Here is a 22359-nt window from a genome sequence, read left to right as displayed (position 1 = left end):
TCGTTTCAATCTTTTTCCTCCCTCAACAGTTCCTTCAAAATGGAGTCTGTTCATAAGCTGAAAAGTCCAGGGAGTGATATTTTGAATATGTCAAGCTTCTATGGTTACCTGCGAAATGGTAAGGGAATTACAGTCATAGACAGTATATGACATTTTCTCCCTAATGTTAGAAATTTTTGCCATTAATCCAAGACACCAGATGCGGCAAGTTACACAGGAAGTCTTTTCCAGCAAGACAGGTGGCTATGGGGAATGGCTTTATTCCATCCAGTAGGCAAGGCAGCCGCAGGTACGCGAGAGAAAACAGAGCAGAGGAAGATGACAGCACGAACGGGGAGAAGGCAGAGAGCAAGGAGAGAAATGAGAGAGGTCTCCTGCCATACGGACAGGAGGGAACTGCAGGGAGAAGGAGAGAGTTGGGCGAGCCAAGAATCAGGAGAGCCAAGAGCTGGGAAAGAGACAAAGGAAGGGGGCTTGCTTTTATAGGATAAGGGTGGGTACTGGGAGTGCTCAGTCACGGGGATTGGTGGATGTGGAAGTAGGCAGGGGCCAGCGATAAAGGGCCACAAGTGATCGGTAGATAGGCTGTCAGGGAACAAAATTGGGCATGGAACTAAAGAGCCTGAAACTGACACTTAAATGAACTGGAGCCTAAGGGAAGCAACTGTTTAGAGCTGTGGCATATCTAAAATCGTGCCGCGCGGTGAGAGTGGGGGTGTATCAATCATCAGTGCTAATGTTGGAGTCACCCCTCACATCTATGAAATCAAATAACTGAGAGCTGGCTTTGTGGCAAAGTGACTGGGTCACTGCTTGCCAAGTGTCCTAGCTACTCTGCTTCTAATCCATCTTCCTACTAATAATCTGAGAAGATAGTAAAAGATGGGCAAGTATTTAGGCTCTGAATCCTGGCTTCAGCCTACCCAGCTCTGGCTTTTACTTCCATCTGGGAATCCAGATCTCCCAATGGCTGAGGGTCTCAAACTTTTGGGCCATCCTCTACTGCTCCCGGGTCACAAGCAGGGAGCTGAGTGGGAAGTGGAGCAACTTTGATAAGAACCTGTCCCCATTCAGGAGCCTGGCATTTACAAAATGAGGATTTCACCATTGAGCTATTGCACCCGGCCTGGAGTGTCACAATTTTTTATAAACTGCTGTGTTTATAAACTGCTGTGTTTCCGGTTCCCAAAACAGTGCCTAGAAAGAATTAAATACGCAATATTGCATTAGTAGATGAATGAAGTTGGTGAATGAATGCAATTGAAGAATAAATAATGACTAGTAAAATGCTTTTGGAAATAAATGGGAGAATAGGCTAAAGTTCAAGAGCCTGCTCTGCCACCTACTGCTTATGTGGCTAGGACATGTCATTTTTTTTCATCTTTTGAAAACCGTGTTCCCTGTATGCATGTAATGGGAATAAAGTTTCAAATTGGTTGTGCTTTGTGCTTCTGGATTTCCACAGTTAAATGACCTAAATAATGGTGTGGCCCTAACAATAAACAGTGCATCATGGTCCTCATAGGAATATCAAAAGGAGCTCTTAAAGTATTTTCAGATGAGAGCTTTAAAAAAGAAGTTTTACTTATTTTTATTGGAAAGTCGGATATACAGAGAGGAGGAGAGACAGAGAGGAAGATCTTCTGTACACTAGTTCACTCCCCAGATGGCTGCAACTGCCAAGGTTGAGCCAATCTGAAGCCAGGAGGCAGGAGCTTCCTCTGGGTCTCTCACTTGGGTCCAGGGCCCCAAGGTCCTGGGCCGTCCTGTACTGCTTTCCCAGGCCGCGAGCAAGGAGCTGGATGGGAAACGGGGCCGCTGGGACACTAACAGGTGCCCAAATGGGATCCCGGGGCATGTGCAAGGAGAGGACTTCAGATGCTAGGCTAGTGCACTGTATCTGGTTGAGAGCTTTTTAATAGCTTTTAGTCATTGAGTACTAATGGATATGCATATAGTATCTCATTTAATATAGGCCCAGTGCTTCACCCTAAGAGCTGTTCTGTTCATTCCCTGTGGAGGCCATTGAATGATGCCCTCACAGTCACACAGCATGGAGCAGAGGAGCCAGCAATCCAACCCAAAGTTCATTCTGAACTTTCTCTTTCTACCAGTTCAGGTCACTACTCATACTTAAATCAGAACCACCTATAGTTGTCCCTGTTAGGGTTCATTATCCACTTTTTTTTTAAATGACACTGGGAATTGGATTAGAGTTTAAAACTTAACATCCGTGATTACACAAAAACTGACACTTGCCAGCCAGAACCAACGAGGCCCTTGGTTTTCTTACGGCTGTGCCAGAGAAGTCTGAGCAACTGGGGTATTTCTGAAAACATCTCCCTGATATTTAGAGTGGCATCTATAGCATTTGAAATTCAGAGAGGCACTGAGGAAACATGAACTGTTTTTAAATAAGAGATGGCAGGTGAAAGAAAAGCAAAGATTCACGACTTGGCTTAATTTTGTAAAACCAAAGCCCAAAGAATAAAGTAATACCCTGAAGTGCACTTTCAAAAGGGTTGACAGGAGCCAATCCTCACTTCTGTCAGAACGAATGGCTGGGTACTATTGGAAAGCCTGAGATGTTTTCTTTTTATCTTCCCCCTGAAGTTGCAACTAATGCTTTAACTCACTGACATTGCCAAGGATAGTTGGCTCTCCTTTCACTCTCATATTAAAATTTTAACATCCACATTAAAGTACCCCCCGATGCCAGTAAGTAGTTACAATGGAGACCAATACTTAGCTTTGATGGTTGTGTCACAAGGTCAACAGAATGAGAGAAAAAAGGTGAAAAAGAATTTCTCTTACCAGCTGTGTTCAATTGGAAATGAAAAATAGGACTTCAAAAGTGTGCTCTACAATACTGGCATGTTTTATATTGGTATGTAGTAATTACAGTCAAGTGCTCTGTTGTCAGAGAAATATGTAATCATTAGAGTTTTAACATTTTTAACTTCTTAAAAATTTATTAAATAATTTATGATATAGTTCCATAGGATCAGGAATTTCACCTTCCCGTTCCCCAAATCCCCTCTTCCACCAATTTCCCTCATATTATACTGTAGTATTGTCCTTCAGAAACAGTCATAAGGCCATCATTCTGTTTAAGTGTAGGACAGTGGCTTATTGTCAAGATGTATTTAACAGTTTCATTAGTCATCCATCTTTCATTTAGAAGTAGAGAGGCATACTGCATTGTATCTTCATTTCTTGGTATGATAATCTCTATTGTACAGTTCCTTTAGGTGATTACACATATTTGTATGTTTACCTACATATGTATTGTTCTTGCGTTTTGCATGAAAATTTCCTTATATCAGAGAGAACATGTGGTATTTGTCCTTTGGGGATTGGCTTGTTTCACTGAGCATAATGGTCTGTAGTGAGGACCGTTTTGTTACAAATGGTAGACTTTTATTCTTTTTAATGGCTGAGTAATGTTCCATAGAGTAGATGTACCACACATTTTTGGAAGGAGTGAGCTTTTGGCATGATGGTGAAGATAGCCCTTGAGAAGCCTGTATCCTGTACTGGAACGCCTGATTTCAGTGGGAGTTCCTCTCCTTCCAGTGGAGCTCTCTGCTGATGCATATCCTGTGAGGCAGCAGATGATGGTTCAATGACTTGCATCCCTGCCACCCAAATCAATAGCCTGGATTGAGTTCTAGGCCCATGGTGCCAGATGGACTCTGGCTTGCCTCCTGCAGACATTTGGGGAGCAAAGCAAAAGGCAGATGCTTTCTCTCATCTCTGTTTCTTGCTCTGTTTTTCCCTGCCATCTTATATATTTGTTTTCAAACTGTGTTATTGCCTGAAGGCCTTCTGTTTCTTTTCCTTGGCTGCTAATATATTTTAAAAATAATGTCTTAATACATAGAATGGCACTTCAGTGAAAAGGCACATTGAGCAAATATTTAAATAGTTGATACCAGGATGTCAAGCACGTATTAATATATTCATTTAAATAGACGATTAGGGCAGCAATTCTCCGATCAGTGCAAGCCCTTAGCATTCCTCTCTAACTTAAACCCAGGGTCTGACACCTAGATAATATACTTTAGCCATCAGGAAGGTTTAATTCATTGATTTTTACATTCAGATGATTATATGTACATTTTCAATTAATGAAAAGGTACTTATTAAGTGCTTTTTTGTGTAAAGGGCTATTGGACACTATATGGATCAATTTAAATAGACCAAGCTCTAGCTCACTCTGAAAATTTCACTCCAAACATTAAGGCAGATAGATAGAAAGGACATTCCAGGGGGCAAACTTAAAAGAAACAATACATAGCAAAATGAGTCAAATTGACACATTAGTGCCTTACCTATTGATCAGCATGGAAGAACTAGGCAAAGAGAAATCAAAGGAAGTCCTCGATTTGATTGTTTATGTGATACTGATCCATGGCATGATAAAATTTCAAGAACTATTTGTATGGACACAGAATTGCAAAATTCAGTTAATCTGGCGAAAAGTGCAAGAATTGGTTATAGTTATAAAATTGAGTTGGATTCAGTTTGAGCTTGTGTAGTATCACTGATAAAAATGCACAGACATGTGTGCATATGAATGCTTCCTAACCATGAAATTCAGTACTTGGTAAGAAGCACTAATGCCTGCTTCATTCCTGCACCCAACATTCTGGAAGATAAAACCTAGGCATTGTATTTGCAAAGCCACACTTACTGGATGATTTTAATATGCAATCTAGGTTAAGTACCATTGAATTGCAATTTTTAATACTCTCAAAATGCCAACGTGTTTTGTCTATTTCTAGGAAAGAATGAATCCCATATGCCCGAGGCTGACCTGTCACTCGTGAAGCTGATTTCCTGTTGGAGAGATCAGTCAGTACAGGTAGGATGTTGCTCATGTTCTTGAAGTTATGGGAATGTCCTATCCTGCTGTGACTTACTGTAGGCTTTATCTGAACAGAATGAAAAGCACTCTTGTCCTTTCAAAGCAGCCTCCCAATGCATTTCTTCTCACAGGCCTGATGCCAGGACAGGGATGTGGGAAACCAGGAAAGTAACTTAAGCGAGAATACACAGGGCAGGGAGCAGGGAAATTCATGCTCAATTTCAGCTTAAGGTTTGCGTTTGACATAGTCATCTGCTATTTGATTTCAAAATGTGCTGTGACATTAAAGCTCCTACATTTGGGAATCTTACGCAAGATTAAAACTCATTTTTCCACCCTGGAATCGAATATGGTTTGGGCATTCAAGTTTTTTGATTCTGTCTCCTTGCGTGAAACACTGTCAATAGGACAAATGTAACTAGAATATGTGCTGTTCTGCCAGAAGCCCAAGCTTGAAACTCCTCCTCTCATTTCTGCTATTAGTCTGATGTGTGACTCTGGAAGATAGATTTACCATGTTGGCTTTTTCTTCTTCCTCACATGTGAACTGGGATGAGATTTCCAGGGCCCTTCAAAATCAATATAGTCTCTTGGAAGTGTATGTTTAAATGTCTGCGTAACCAATCCTAAAATTCTTATAAAGCTTTTCCTTTAAGCAGCGATTTAGATTGTGTTAGCTAATAGAACATTCGTAAAACACATCAAAATTTGACTTAAAAAACTGAATACTTACTTTAAAGGACAAGATAAATGGCTTTTATTTTTACTATTTAAAAAAATTTTTTTTTGCAAAGCAATGAGTTCATATAGAGCCGTTCTCTTTTGCTTCTCACATATGAAGTATTCATCACATTAATAAATTCTGGAAAAGGTGCAAGAAAATTTGGGTGTTGCAGCTTTGCATGTTTCTGGCTGGGTTCTTAAGTTCTTTGGATTTTATAACTTGGTGCCAATGAGTACAATGACATGCAGCCTCCAGTGAGAGGTGTTGCTTTTTCAGGAAACACTGCAAAGATATGGAAGGGCAGCGTGAATCAGTGTTGGAAAAATGGTTTTATTATAGAATACCTGAACATTGGCAAAATAAGCAGGATGTAGTGTTTCTTTGAGCTTTTATTATGCTCTGTGCCAAGAAGATGTTAAAAAAAAATGTTGCTTATGCAAGACACAGGATATATTTCTAGTAATATATTTATGGTTCAAATTTGTGAGTGCCTCTTTCCAGCCAGTGGATTTATAAGCCTTGCTTTAATCTCAGAACAATTCCTCAAGACATAATATAACACTTTGCATAGTTACCTTATAAGGGAAATTTATTTATGTACATTGTGAAGACAGTTCTTTTGCCATGGTGCTCAGTGCTAGATCATTGTTAAAATCACAAGAAGGAGACAGAGATGGAGAAAGATATTTTTCATTTCTATACCCTGGCTCACTCCCCAGATGACTGAATTGGTCAATGCTGGGCCAGGTCAAAGCAGGGAACCCCAAATCCTTATCTTATTCTCCCATGTAGGGTTCCTTGGTCATGTAGAGGGAGCTGGATCAGAAGCAAAATAGCTGGGCAGGAACCGACAGCATCCATATGTGATTCCAGCATCACAAAGATCAGTGTCACCTGCCACTGTGCAATGAAACCCCTTAAACTTTTATGCTTTGGTGGAGAAAATGCTATCCTTACTCTGTACAAAATTGTTCGACTATGCTTATATCTATATCCTGGACATTCCAAATGTTGTGTTATAAAATATCAGTAAATTGTATTTTTCACAATTCCTGTTGTGTAAGTATGGGGAATCCGTTTTTAATTCCATCAGCATTTATTTAGTGCTCACTGTATACCAGACACAGCGATAACCTGCTTATAAAATGTTCCACTTCTCTGAATGGGAGCGATGCTGAGCCAAAGGGCGTATATTGTTTCCAGTTGGATGTGTACCATCTACTAATCATTTTGTATTTTTGTGGCTCTAATTATTCCACTCATGATTCACATATTTTATTCCACTCTTATTCCTTTTTACTGTTTTTTTGGATCACGCTCATATTTATTTCATAATGCAAATTTGTAGTAAAAACTAAGCTGCTCAGGGTTTAGCAATTAACAGTTAAAAACTGAAGTCATGACATGCAAATGTAATAATCCAAAATATTACGATAGATTGCATAGGCCCTTGTATTTATTTAAGAGGGAATATCAGTGCAAGTTAATTTAGGGCATTTCATCTAGCGGGATAGATGATATTTTATATCACAGTTGTAAGTACTCTAAGACATAATGATCACTCCAGAGTGAAAGAGAAGCTGTAAAATCAATGGAGGTATGTGGTCAAACCATCCATTCTGAGGGATACACTGGATCCACATAGAACATAGATCTTCAACATCCTCCTTCAGGTTTAGATATGTGTAGGGAAAGTTCTACACAGTATTCTGTTATTAGAAGCTCTCATCCTAATCTCTCTCATTGTCTAAGGCTTTGATAATCGAGGGCATGACATTTCAAGGAAGTTCATGAATTCTCAAAGTAATCCTTGCTGTAAATATCTAGGTGGATCAGAAATTCAAGCCTTCTCTTTCTAACCTGTAGTTCTTCCTAACACATCTTACAATCAATGCTGTGAAATAATAATGTGTGACAAAGTTAAAATGAAATAAATTCAGGGACATAAAGTAATTCATCATAAACAATTAGTACAATATATCCCATCATGTTATATACATAAATCTGCCTGTTTACCGATACTATGAGATGCAGTGGCATGCTACTGAAGTACCGTACACAGTAGTAGTACATTATCATGTATCTTATTATATGGTAAATGTCAATAGGCATGATTTACAGCACTGTGGTATATGAAGCTCTATATTAGATTCATGATCTATATGTTAGACTCATGTATCAGTGCAGTGCTGACTGCTCATCACGTGATAGTTATGAGGACATATAATATACTTGTATGACAGTACATACTATTACATGTACGTGGTACAGAACTGAACCAATCAGAAGCCAGGAACCAAGAGCTTTTTCTAGGTCTCCCATGTAGTTATTTGCAGGGGCCCAAGGGCTTAAGCCATGCTCCTCTGCTTTCCCAGGACATAAGCAGGAAACTGGATCAGATATGGAGCATCTGGTACATGAGCTCGCATTCGTGTTGGATGCCAGTGATGCAGACAGAGACTTGGCCATGGCAGTGGCCCCTCCTTATTTCTTAGTGTTAAGGATTCTAGGCAAACTGTCACTAGTTTCCACACTGATGGGTGAAGGCAAAGAATCCCGAGTGGACATGCACTACAGAAAGGACATGGAAGTAGAAGTCATAGGCCTGCCCAATAAGCCTGTGTAACCCAGGGATGTTACCACCAAGGTTTTTCATTTTTAAAAGAAAGATATTTCATAGATGCTCCCTGGCCAACATACCCTGGCCCTCAGCCCAACCACAGGTGCTTAACTGGCACTGCACATACATTAGAAGGAATTCTTTATAAAATATTTTAACCTATCATGAGCGTGCGCAGAGTGTAGTGATAGTTACCATCAAAATTCTGTGACTTTCTGTGTTAAACAATGCTTAAACCCAGTAGTCTTAGCTAAGTAATATTAAAGCTAGGCAGAATTTGAGGGATTAATTTTATCTTCCAGAGCAATAGGATAAAAATTAAGTTTGCCTGAAGTTAAAATTAGTTTTAACTTCAGGAAACAATGAAAATGTCATAATTAGAAATACTTGTATACGTCTCTCAAGCATTCATTCAGAACCTCTTGTGTTTACAAAAGAACAACATGAAAGTCTGGATTCTCATCCTCATGACCCACAATTAATTGCTTTGGATGCTAATTCCAACACTGAACATTGTCCTTTATGGGAAACTTCATTTTTTTTTTCCTAAGTAAATACTCCAAACTTTGGATCTTTTGCAAGATCGTCCAAGTCTTTGAAACCATAATAAAAATAATTCATAATAAACCTTTACAGGTAACCGAAGCAATACAGGCTGTACTTCTGGCAGAAGTTCAACAGCACATGAAGGTTTTAAAAAATGTGCCAGTCAGCAGCCAGCCAGTGTCCCTGATGGAGAAGGGCAACTGTGAGCTACAGCAGATTGTCCCAAAGAAGGAATGGGCTGAGGAGCTAGAGTTGCAGTATGTTAGAACCAGTGTGCCTCCGCACAGTGAGTACAGCATTTCCTGAATTTCTCATTTATTCGAACTTCTCTGCTATTTAGAGTACACTTCTCTGATATTTAGATCACAATATGTAACAACTGTGAATCTCAACTCGGGTGCCTACTTTTGATCTAGCTTGCTATCAGTTCTTTTCTGGCTGTCAAGTTGTTGAAGATATTGTAGATTCCATTACAATCATATTTTTTTCTAGAAAAAAGTTTGTTATTTCTAATAATACTTTGAAGTTAAGTGATTATAAGTGAAGACAATTGAAAATAATAGCTTCATGGGGATATATTGTGTAAGGGCAGCCTAAAACTGGTGAACCCTAAATTTTTTCTCATTCTGTAGCTTGATAATCAAGCTATATCATCGCTTCTCAGCCTTTTGGCTAATATCAAATGTGATAATCAAGCTATATCATACAAGAAATTAGTCTTGTATTGTAGTAGAACCATTGATTTTATAATGTTATCATTGTACCAAGTATGAGCAATCTTTAAGGTTTATTTCTACAAGGTAAGTCAAAACTTACACTGTAAAATGATACCTGATTCTTCAGCCCATTAGCTTATGAGCATGAAAAGCAGTTTTAAAAGTAAGTACTGAGTTCACGCTCTCCCCTGGGAAAAAGTAAGTACTAATTTAATTTTCATCTTTGTATTAAGCCTTTTGCTAATTAAATTGATAATATAACTAAACGTGTTTTTGTAGGGAAAGCTTGTTAAAATTTACCTACTCTAGGTTCTCAATTTTTCATGTACTTCTTTAGCTCTCAAAAAAGAAACTTCCTTTATTTGGGCTCATATAAATATTTCTATATGTATTTACAGTGTTAAATCAGGCAAATGCGATTATGGAAATGTGTTATCATTATTTTTAATAAAATTACTGATAGGAAAGTATAGTATAGTAAAAGAAGAAAAAAAAACACATAGTCAGTGAAACTGAGAGAGCAAAATAGGTAGGATTTCTTAACTCTACAGTAAATGCTTCCGTTGCTCCTGACTTCAGTGAATAATTTGCTAAAGCTAGAAGGCTGCTTCAAACTATGGGTTTGTTTGTTTTCCAGATATTAGCTTCTAATTCTCTGGTAAATTTATCTTTGTGAAGGAGCAACCTTTTGAGCCAATCTCATTATTATCATTGTATTGTAACTTTCAAGAAAGGAAAATTCCATTTCATTTAACTTGCAGTGAATCTATTTGAATGCTAGACTCAGGGAGACAGCCAGCCCTAATGTCACTGATGGGCCTTTCCCTGCCATTCCAAAGACAGTGTCGTTCTTCACATGTTAAGCTCTCTGTGTGTGGCATTTCTGAGTCTCAGCCTTGGTCTCAACAGTCTACTTGATGCATTGCCAAAGGCTTCCTTCCTGGGTAAGGTTTCTGTAAGTCAACCAAAGTAAAATGTAAGATGAGTTATGTTGTCAGGTGGCCTACCCATCTCTGAAGGTTTCCTGGATTGAGCCAAGTTCTGTACCCGGTTCACGCTCTGCCTTAAGAGCTGGTTTTACTATAGAACTTAGTTACTGTGAGTAACAACACTGGGATTTTAAGTTTGTTGTTAATTATAGTTGATTATAATTTATTATTAATGTCAAAATGTTCAAAGTTTATATATTGTTTAGTGAAATTTAGAATATTATTTTTAAAAGTGTAAAAACATTCATAAAATTTGAGTACATGTTTTCTAAAGCAATTCCACCTCCTAGTAAATATTAACTTTAATTACATTTAAGTTAGAAATTTATAACATGCATTGAGGAAGGAAATATCCAAACAGTATTATTAGATATTAACGTTGTCCTTTCCACCTTGATAAATGTGCCATTTTAAAACTATTTAAAAGAACTTAGTAAAAGTATGTAAAAGATCTTTTTTAGTCTTGTGCCACATTACTTGATGAGATGAAAAAATAAATAAGCAAAAACCTTTTTATTTCAGATGTTCTGGTTAAGGAGAAATATAGGTGCTTTTTACCAGATAAATATTTTTTTTTTTAATTTCAAAGTCCAACTGGCCTTTCCCTAAGTGTCACTATGCTGTGTATTTTCATACACTATCCTTAGGGTAAATGACTTATAATAATTAATTTTGTCAGATCTTTGCTATTTCTCTTTTGTGAGCTTTCCATCCCATCACTGATTTTTTGGAAATTTTGTTGCAGGGTGGGAGTGAGATCACACCAGACAAGTCTAGAGTGTACTCAGGATTCTTTAGTAACCAAGCTTGGTGATAATAGGACACACTAGAAATTAGCAAATGACAAGTCCATGTGGCGATCCAGTCTGAATTGAAATCCCAAGAGGTCATTACCTTGAGGTCTATCCATTAAACTGAAGACCTATGTTCCATCTTCTCTAGCTGTATCAGTTATCCTAAGATATGTGCGGCGAACAACCTGGACCCACTTACAAAGCTGGAAACATTCAGCTTTTCCTGGCTTCTCTGTCCATGTTTTGTTACTGCTAAGCCTCACCTCTCCTGGAACTCTTGAAGGCACACAAATTAGAAATATAAAGCATCTTATCATTGCCTCTTCACTGACTCGCCCAAGCGGTGAACAGAGGGTGAGGAATACAGACGTACAGGGGCCATGCTTAAGGGCTACCTGTCCTCAAAGTCTGCCTGCAGGAAGCCAGAGAGCAAGCAGGTACTGGGGAGGCCAAGAGTCAGAGTGCTAGAAATATAGAAGCATGAGACCAAGAGAGTGAGCCCTTCCCTATCATGGGCCTTTGCAATGCAATACCACTCCAGCTCAGGTACCAGGTGATGATAGGCAGGTGTCACAGGTGGGCAGAAGGGACCACATGAGGGAGGAGGAGCAGTGGGAGTGGCTTCCAAGCTCATGACCCTGAACTAACTGCCTACCCCACAACATTTTTTTTTTTTAATTTTACTCATTTGTTGGTGATTCATTTTATTTGCAAATAATTCGAACATAAAATATAATGCTTGGGTTATCCATGGATAATCTTAAACTTCCTTTCTTGCTATGATGAATTATATTTGGTTTATTAGCCTTATAGGAATAGGGTAATATTAACTCACAGGGAAAAACCTACAAAAATAACAACTGAGTTCAATTAAAAATATATATGTATTTGAAAGACAAAAAGTGGGATGGGGAACAAGGGGAGAGATCTTCCATCAATGACAGGATCACCATGTGCTGCTCTCACCCTTCCTCCCAGCACACAGGGTGTGCATAAGCAGAAAGCTGGAATCCAGAGGAGAGCAGGGATCCTAACTGCTGAGTGACATACCTGCCTCAGTGAAGGAATTGCTTCTACATTCTAGTACTGTGCCAAATTCTTATTGACGGTTATTCCCACTTTTTTCCTTTAATTCTCACCAAAGCCACAGTAATCCTGTCACTCCTCTTCCAGAATTCAAGTCCTTTGTGTAAACAACTTTCGTTTTCAAAATGTCTGTGTGTCTGGAAGTGAAGTTTATCAAATTACAAAAACTCTACGTAGAGAGCAGTTCCCATGGTGCCACCTAGATTTGTACTGAGAAAACATCTTTTAATTAGAATATAATAGTCATATCTTTCCATATATATTAAAATAAGTAGTATTAAAAATGTTTCAAAAATCTGTCTGTCCCCATACAAGTTCCTTTGATTATTCCACTTCTTAAATGAGTAAACTGTGACATAAGAGAGGTTATATATCTTGTATACAGACACAAAGTTAACTGGAACTCAGAAGCAATCCCAGGTATTCTCTGCAAGACCATACTCTTATCCAGTAAACTATATTCTGCATACTGGCAGCATAAAGAAAATTTGCCCTAACTCAGCTTGATCTATACATTGAATCATTTATTGAGTGGTTCTCTCTGATTTTTATTCTTCTCCCATAAATCATAGTTTCAATTACCAAAGAAAATGCAGAGTGTTCAATCATTGCCTTCTCAGACTTTATAATAAGGAAGATCAGCTCACTTCTGGAACTATTTATATGAGAAGAGTCTGGAAAGCAATGGGAATGGTGGAGCCAGAGATGAAGCCTGTACTATGACTGTACTATGTGCTTTTGTGTCTTATTTACTTTTCAAGGTTTTCGCTTGGTGTATTTCATGGCATGAATTTTACTTGATGTCTTAATATGCCTAAATGTTTTATGTGAGGGTGGCAGAATTTAACTGAGTTTGTAGTTTCCTAATGATCCCGTGGCTATCTTCCTGGCATCACTCTAATAAGACATTGTACAATTAACGCTCACATTGGAGTCTCAGATCCATTGCTTTAAACACAGCAATAGTTTCTATTATTAAAAATGCATTTGGAAGTTCCATTTTCTTTTTCTCAGTGCTGTTCGGATCAGTTTAAATGAAAGCTCTAAATTATCCCATTAAATAAATTGGTTGAAATAGAAATGGAGCTTTGTAGATAAAACTGTCACCTTGGAATTATTGGCTGAATTTAAATCTCATGTTAAACCGTGTGGTTGTGAACATGATGCATCAACCGCGGGTACTGCAAATAATCTTTATTACATGCATCATTTTCAAAGACTTATGCAGAAAATTAAATAAAGAAAATGTGCTTCTTGTTTAAATAAAACCATGCATTTGTTGTAAATCAAGGAAATGAGCACTCATTTGACAGAAAGTTTCGGAGATGCTGCTGAATTCCCAACTACAGCCTGGTATGGAAGTCCAGGTTTCAGACAGGCTTTGGGCATGCTGCAGATACTCAAAAGGCAATCCTTCTAGTTATGGAAGGCTTTTGAAATAAGGTTGAATTCCAGGGAAATTCTTCCGTGGCTGTCTGTGTACTGCAAGTGCATTGTTTTTTCCACCCATTGAGAGCTCTCCAAGCCCCAAGGATAAACTTATTCATGGCCACATCCATCTTTTAGTAAAGTTCTGTAATATAAGCAAGCAAGGAGCAGAGAAGTCAGGATGGACACATCTCAGAAGGCATAGGATTTCCGGTGGAGGTTTGGGGTTTTCTAGGAGAAAAGAGAAATCATTTGAGCGGATGTCAGACACCTGTTTTAGTTGGGAGTATGTTAGCTGGTTTTTAAAAGCCATGACCTAGGGACCTATTCTTTCTTGATTTCTGTGGTGGATAGTGAGTGCAGCATCACATGTGGCAAACCAGATAGGCTGAAACAGGTGTGGGACATCCTCTACACAAGACTGCTCCCAGTGAATTCCCAGTTTCAAGTATGTTTAGGTGATCAAGGATTTTACTTTTTTCTAATTTTAACTAAGCTAATTCTCGTCAAAATGTGCAACAAACAGACAAGTGTCAGCTGAGAAAGGATGAATTTAAGATAATACTGATGTGAAAACTTATCCAAACAAGGCAGAAATGATACTCACATATCCAAGCCACACAAAGAAGCCCTGTGTATGTGTGTATGTGTGTATGTGTGTGTATGGCTGTGGTGGTGGAGTGGTCGGGAGTTGGTGGTGTTCATTTCCTCCTTTTGGAATTTCTATTTTTGTATATATTTTATGATGTAAATCATGTCACTACTAATAACATGTATATTATTTATATGTAAACAAGCATGCAAATAATCATGAGCTCTTGGTTGTTTTCAGCAGGAAAGGGCCCTGACCCCAGTTTTTGGGTGGATTCATGTGGGAAGTTCTATTGAACAGATTTCAGATTTTCACCATGCAAGTTGGTGACTTAGTGTTCAGTATTTTTCAGCGTCTCATCTCCAGTTTTTGAATTTTTTGATTAATGTATCATCTTCTATGTCATTTTCTTTTTGCCTCTTGGAACTGACCCAAGGATTGAATTTAGAATACCAAAGAGAGCAAATTGAAACTCCCCAAAGGAAACTACAAAATTGGAATCAAGTTAATTATAATCATATACAAGATGTCGCAACAGAGGCTGTGGGAGGTTCCAGTGGACTCACCCAATAACACAGTACTTAGGGAGCAAAAGGCTATCTTAGAAGAAAGGATTGCTAAACTGAGACCTGAAAAGTGAGAAAGATTCTGTCAATCAAAAATTGGAAAGAGAAAAATGTAACCATTAACCAAGACCCATGAAGTCACCTTTGCTTTTTTGTTTCTCCACAAGCTTATGTAAAAAACACACAATTGGACCTCGTGCAGTGACTCCATTGGCTGATCCTCCAGAATCCCATATAGGTGCCAGTTTGTGTGCTGGCTGCTCTACTTCCCATCCAGCTCCTTGTTTATGGCTTGAAAGGGCAGCAGAGGATGGCCCAAAGGCTTGGGACCCTGCACCTACATGGGAGGTTTGAAGGAGGCTCCTGGCTTCTGACTTCAGATCAGCTCAGCTCTGGCCATTGTGATCACTTGGAGGGTGAGCCAGTGGTCCAAGGTCTTTATCTCTGTCTCTCTTCCTATCTGTGGTTGTTTTTCCAAAGAAAATAAGTAAATCTTTAAAACAAACAAAAACCTCGAAATTGAAGGACCTAGAAATTATACAGAAATGCTTATGCCTTTGTACTGTTCTCTTCAGAATATATGCGTCCTCTTTGAATATCATGTTATGCAGGCCTTCCTTTCCTGCTGTGATTGTATTGTAGTTTGAGTGTCCCTCGAGAGTTAATTGTGATGGAAGACCTGGTCACAAGATGGCGCTATTGGGAGATGGAAACTTTGCAGGTGGGGCTTTGGCAGGAGGCCCATAGTTTATATCCCCAGAGTGTAGTTGAAGTGTAACACCTGAGTTGACTGGAGTGGTTGTGAAAAATATTGCAAATTCCTTCCTTTCTCATTCTGCTTCCTGGTTGATACGTTCTCTTGCTCTCATACACATTCCCACCTTTACCATCTACCATGATGTGCCACAGTCAGGTTTTTTGGTTTGTTTGGTTATTTTGCTTTAAGATACCTGCCTGGGGCAATTTCAGAAGAACAAGATTAGGGCCTGGTAGCCAGTAGCCCAGTGGCTAAAATCCTCACGTTGCATGTACCAGGATCCCATATGGGCACCAGTTCTTATTCCAGCAATCCCACTTCCCATCAAGTTTTCTGTTGTGGCTTGAGAAAGCAGTAGAAGACAACCCAAAGCCTTGGGACCCTGCACCTATATGGGAGACCCAGAAGAGGCTCCTGGCTCCTGGCTTTGGATCGGCTCAGTTCTGGCTGTTGTAGCTGCTTGGGTTGTGAATCAATGGACAGAAGTTCTTTCTCTGTGTCTCTCCTCCTCTCAGTATATCTGACTTTCTAATTTAAAAAAATAAATCTTTTGTTGTTGTTGCTGTTGTTAGAGAATGAACAAGATTTATCTTGCCTTATAGTTAGTACGGTTAGCCCAAGCTCAGGTTTCCCCGTTAGTCTAGAATCTACTGAAGGTTGGCAATGGTGGAGCTGGTGCAACTGTTACCTTAATGCAGGGAAGACAGAAACACAGGGAGATGAGAAACATGCTCTTCGCTCACATCCATATGTCTCTCCTTACATCAGCACAGTGATTCAATCCTGGAAGCTCCACCCTAGGTACCTAATCCAGTGTAATCACTTTCCAGGGACCTGGCTTCAGACAGCGTAATTCAACTGAGTTATATGCTTAATCCATGCACATTAAACTCTGGGGTTCAAGATCCTCACACATGGGCCTTTGGTGAGACCCTAATTATTTCGTAAACGATAATGTGAAGCCAAATGAAAGGGTCCTGTCCAGAATAGAGACAGTGTAAGAACTACTATGAACTAATCCTTCCTTCATAGTTTTCCTGTGTTAGACATATCGCTGTAGTGATACAAGTTAAACAATTCATTTCCCAATTCTTAGTCTTCCACAATAACACATTATGAGAAGCACGATGGTTCTGATAAAAACCCAGGATTGATATTGCTCAGTATGTTCTCAGTGTTTCATATACCTTAAATAATTTTATCCAAACAACCATCTTTTAGGAATATGTTGTATTATGATACTCATTTTATTGATAGAACAGATGCAAAAGTGTTGAGTAACTTGCCGAAGGTATTACTGCCAATAAGCAACAGAGCCAGATCGTCTGCTTTCAGAAGCTGAGATTTTCACAACTCTGTGGTAGTCTCCCAATAATGCACAATTCTCCCTCACTATCTTTTTTTTAGCAAATATTTACCATGTCCCTTTTATACATATTACCTAGGGTAAGACTGCAGGCTAACAAGACCTCAGCTGTTTGACAGCAGATATAAAGGTTTTCTACAAAGCTTTGTATTTAACAGTCTGAGTTATATCAGTAGAATCAAATTTGATACTAAATATTTTTATTATTTGGAATATTAATTTCTATAAATTTTAGAAGCAAACAATAATTTTTACTGTTGTAAGCTGGAAATATCAACTGATAAATGCCAGAAATGTAAAATGCAGCAAATACAGATTAATTCAAAGTGAGGTTGGAGGTTTGGGGAGGAAACAGGAAGTAATGTAAGGCTTTATTTTTATACATTAAATTATCCAGTAGGCAATCTTACTTAAACATAAAGGTGTTTCTAAATTAAATTAGGATGAGTTTATAGATGGTAAGCACATAAATTATTTAGTACCTAGAATGTATTACCTGGTTTTCAAACAGCACCATAATTATTGAGGTTTAATGTATGTCCTGTTTTATGTTTTAACTTCTTATAAAATGAATTTCATCCAATCTCTCACCCGTATAAATTCTTCTGAATTTCTCTGTTCCTACCGTTTCTGTATCGCCTTGAAGATTGCATTGCCTTACAAAGACTGATAGACTTCACTGCTCTTTTTCCAAAAGTAGTTTCAGTTTTCACAGGGATTGAAATTGATGATTTCATCCTGGCATATGAGGAACTAAAGTACCACACCACCATTTTTTCCTCCCGAACAGCCAGAATTCCAAGTTGGCTCAACTGCACATAGAGGGATTGTGTTTGATGTTTCCTTACTAACAGTTGTGCAAGCACCCCCTTTATTGATTATTATCTGTATGCCTATTTAAATTTATTGACCGAGAAAAAGTGATCTAGTTCTGCTGCTGAAATCAATGTGGGTTGCACTATTGTTTCCCTATCTAAGACTTGGCCTCCCAACACTGACCTATCAAGGACGGGGATCTGGTCTATTTATCTTTTTTCCTCCCATCACCTAAGATGACCCTTCTCCTCAGTGTTTATTGACTAGGTGGGTGAATGGACCCACAGTGGGATCGTTTGCACTGAAGGTACAGCCGACTCCGATCAAGTGGGAGATCAGTGCAGTTAACTGCTGTTTAGCAGCCAGACATGGTTTTGAATACACACAGAAATTTGGGTTTTTGCAGAGTCCTTCGCATTGTGTGGCACATCCATGGCAGGCTCTCACACACAATACAATAGACTCATTAATGAATCTAGTTTGTACTTTTTCAGATGCTTCTCTTTCTTGGCCAATTATTTCGTTCCTCCCTACTTGTTTTATTGTGATGTGCTTTAAATTCAGTAATTTTGGAGATCCTGAAATCTTACCTGGCACTTCCCTTGTTCTCCACTCAGCAACGATTTCTCCATGGAAGTGTTTAAGGAGCTGTCACCTCCCTCATTCTTGGCTCCATGTTTGGACTCGCATCCTGTGTTCAGACTCACCCTTCTCTGTGTAGACTTGAGGCTCATGTCTGAGGTCTTGCAACCAGGAACCCTCCTGCCCTGCCCACCATAACTAACACAACCTGTCTGACTGGTTCAGCATCCTCGCTTATGATGCCATCTTTGGTGCTGAGCCTGGGGCTTCCTGTGACATCAGTCCCCCAAGGGAAGGCCCTTCCAACTGCCAATGCAGACAGGAGTTCCCATTTCTGAAAACAATTTGCTTAACCAACAGGTACAGAATACTTTGAGAAAGCAGGACTGGACTTTTTATTCCCTGAAGATAGCACCTTGTGCTGTTAGAACATTCCATTTCCATCAGAATTTAAATCATCTTGCTGACTGGAACCTTTTCTTTCTATTTAGGTCCTCACTTTATCTAACCAAATTTTAGCATTGGGGCAATTTTTTTTTTTAAACTACAAAGTTTCTTATTAAACATTTACTGTGTGTGTAAAGGTAACAGATTAGTTATTAAGATTTTCCAGTTTAATCACTCTCTACACTCCTTGTATCTCCTTTTAAAATAGTGTTTACTACCTAACACTCTAGTTGTTTGTTTGTTTACATTTCTTTCCCATTTCGCTGAACTACTTGTGGGCAAAAGTTTGACTGAATTAATCTCACATTTTCAGCTAGGAATGCACATGGCTGTAATGAGTGCTAATTAAATTCGTGTTGGTAGAGTGGGTAAATGAGCAGTGAATGACTGTGACAGACACGTAGCAAAGAACTCTAGGAAGAATGAGGAAATGCTAAATGATGTATTAATAGACCGTGGCTGGGAAGAGAATAGGAATGGTGACTGTATATATGTATTTTTTTCTAAAGTGCTAATCAAGAGCATTTCTTCAAAATTATCTGTTTAATTCAGAGTAGTTTATCTATTTAGAGCTCCACCAGGGAAAATGAATGCTGACAGGTATTTGAAAGGAAAAAGCAATGAAGAGTACTTCATTTTTCAATCCTCTGAGAATAAGCTGCAGAAATGAAGATAATCATTTTAAACAAAAGATACTTTTTTGTCCTTTTGCGTGTTAATGGTGAAAATGGACCCTTTATTTATATCTGTGATAGAACATCCAGCCTCCAGCCTGGCAGATCTGCCAGTCGGGGGCAATAGAAAAACATCCTTAGTAGCTGAAAATACTAGGGTGTTAGAACAGGAATCCTGGTGGATGCTCTTCTAGCCTCTAGGTAACTCATCATCAGAATGAGGTACACTTGACTTTTTAGAAAATCCACTGATTTTCAGTCCCCTCAAACCTAGAAAATATGCTGTAATTTTTTCTTTTATACTCCTAAAATAAAGCACATAGGGAGTTGTGGGTTTAGAAAGTTACAAACTTTTTTTCTTCTGTGAATGTCCAGTTGAGTATTTGGAACATTGGAAACCATGTGAAATAAGATAATTATTCACTGTTTGTTGGGGGACTTTGCTGATCATTAAATGACATCTGACAAGGTGAAAACTTCTGGTCAGATGTCTGTGTCTTCATAACTTTTGGGAACCCCTGCTGGCTCTTGCCCTTGCAGTTTCCAAGGCTTGCATATGGGGGCAGTACAAACCCTGCCAAGAACTAGTACCTCAGAAGGGGATTATAGATGTTCTTATGCCTTTGTAAGGTTTACCTCTTTCTTCTTTTGAAGGCAGGAGATATGGGAGATGAAAGCAAAATTGTAGTTCCTCAACTAACTCAAAAAGTTCCTTTTTCAGCTTCTCTGTGTTGGCTGTTTTTCTGTGTTCTCCTTTTGCTTCATAACTTCTTCAGGACAGTGTAGTAAATCATGCAGTTGCAGTTCTGTCACCAACAGAAAAGGGACTTCCAATCCTGTTCATCCACTTATGTCTGTGTCCTTGTAGCTTTGAGGGAAGCACATGATGATTAAACAAAGAATGGATGTTACTCACTCACTAAGCCCTGGAATAAAAGAAAATGTCAAAACTTGCCATTTAAGTTATTTTTTTATTATTAATTACATTGTATTATATGACACAGTTTTATAGGTACTGGGATTCTCCCCACCCTTCCCATAACCCTCTCCCCATGGTGGATTCCTCCATTTAGTTGTGTAACCACAGTTCAAGTTCAGTTGAGATTCCTTCATTGCAAGCATATACCAAGCATAGAGTCCAGCATCTTATTGTCCAGATAAGTTCAATGGCCTCTTGGGGAGACCTTCTCTGGTGTGAAGGTAGAGCCAACAGAGTAAAATCCCGATCAATTAAAAGCCCCGTCAGCAACAATATATGACGTTATGGAATTAATTGACATAGTATTGAGTAAACAATATGTTAAAAATTAAATGCAAGTTCTTAACAACATCCTGTGACTACTTCAATGACATTTTAGCAATTGAGGTACAAAACAGTTTTAGGAGGGGTGTGTAGAAAAATCTTCAGTACCTTGGTGAGGAGTACTTATACTTTGTGTCCTACCTAGTAAGGTATATGTGAGTCCATGCTGACCAATCTTTCCTTGTTGTTCTCTGCTTATCTATTCTAATTTGTGTGTGTGTGTGTGTGTGTGTGTGTGTGTGTGTGTTTGGGGGGGGTGGTCTGGAGTGGCCCTGATGGTTATTGCATTTAAGTTATTTTATAACACAAGGCAAACTGAATCTTAGAATTTAAAATTTGAGATCAGGGGCAGCCATTTGTTCCATCAGTTAAGATGCCAGGTAAGATGGCCATATCCCATATCCAAGTACCTGGGTTTGATCCCTGGCTCTTGCTCTGGACTCCATCTTCTTTCTAATGCAGTCCCTGGGAGACAGCACTCATGGCTAAGGTATTTGTATCTTTGTCACCCTCCTGGGAGATCTGGATGGAGTTCCCTAGGCCCTGGCTAGTGAGGGCATCTGGGGAACAAATCAGTGAACAGGTGCATTCTGTCTTCTCTGCTTTTCCATCTCCTTCTCCCCTCTTCAATAGATTAGTAACAGCAAATTAACTGACTCTGACTCAGAGTAGAAAGCAGAACGTTCATTTGTTTGTGGAGGGAGGAATAGAGCTAATCACCTAGGGATGGTTTTTAGACAAATCCTATAGGAGTACTCATTTGCTCTAGAGAATAACGGTGTGGCAGGTGCGATGAGATGCACCTCTTAGATCCCTTTTCAGGAAAGGACTGCTTGCCCAGCTGCAAGGAGCATGCTGTCAGCTTTGAGACATTAGCGTCTTCGAGATCTGCTCCAGAATTTGAGCAGATGTCGTACCCTTCTTGGAACATTGACTGAGCAACATGATAACACCAAGGCATTTTTGGCCTGTGCATACCTCCTTTCATGGGCAGTCCTGCCACTTGGGTTTCTCATGAGGCTAGAGGAGGTTTTTTCAGATCTGTGTAGAGAATACAGAGGTCATCTTCCCCAATTCTACTTCTGCCCTGTTTTCTTTCACAAGTGCTACTTTAGCTTTTTAAACCGGCTATCATCTACTTCTGGAAGGAGCCAACTGACACCAGTGAGAATGAGCATACTTTTGGGAAAAGGAAATGACAGAAGGAGAGACAGTGGCAGGCAAATATGACCCGGTCAGGAAATGAAGATGAGCTTCCTGCCTGCCCATACCTGCCATTCAAAATTATTTTATCAGAAGTGAGAACTTGTAAGTACAACACAGACAGCAGTTAAAGCAGTAGATTCGAAGAAACTCTTTAAGAGCATGTTTTTCTAAGTATAATGTTCTGTTTAAATTTTTGTTTAAAAAACAAGTATCTTCCATTTCATTGTCTTAGAAAAAAAAATTTAAGCAACAAATGAACCGAAGTTAGTTGGTTCCA

The 22359-nt window shown here is 39.0% G+C and overlaps 1 protein-coding gene across 1 annotated transcript in view; it reads left to right on the top strand.

The window, feature by feature from the left end:
* WDR72 (WD repeat domain 72) overlaps positions 1–22359 on the top strand; it is a 184067-nt gene that overhangs the window by 99315 nt on the left and 62393 nt on the right. The window contains exons 15-17 of the mRNA XM_040969291.1: positions 30–118; positions 4788–4867; positions 8851–9046. Coding sequence (XP_040825225.1) covers positions 30–118; positions 4788–4867; positions 8851–9046 — 365 coding nt within the window. The remainder of the gene's footprint in view (positions 1–29; positions 119–4787; positions 4868–8850; positions 9047–22359) is intronic.

The sequence above is a fragment of the Ochotona curzoniae genome, unplaced genomic scaffold (genome assembly GCF_017591425.1).
Source record: "Ochotona curzoniae isolate NIBS_2020 unplaced genomic scaffold, NIBS_Ocur_1.0 scaffold_4701, whole genome shotgun sequence".
Taxonomy (NCBI): Eukaryota; Metazoa; Chordata; class Mammalia; order Lagomorpha; family Ochotonidae; genus Ochotona; species Ochotona curzoniae.
The sequence above is the reverse complement of the archived record's forward strand: the minus strand, read 5'-3'. Positions and strand labels throughout refer to the sequence as shown.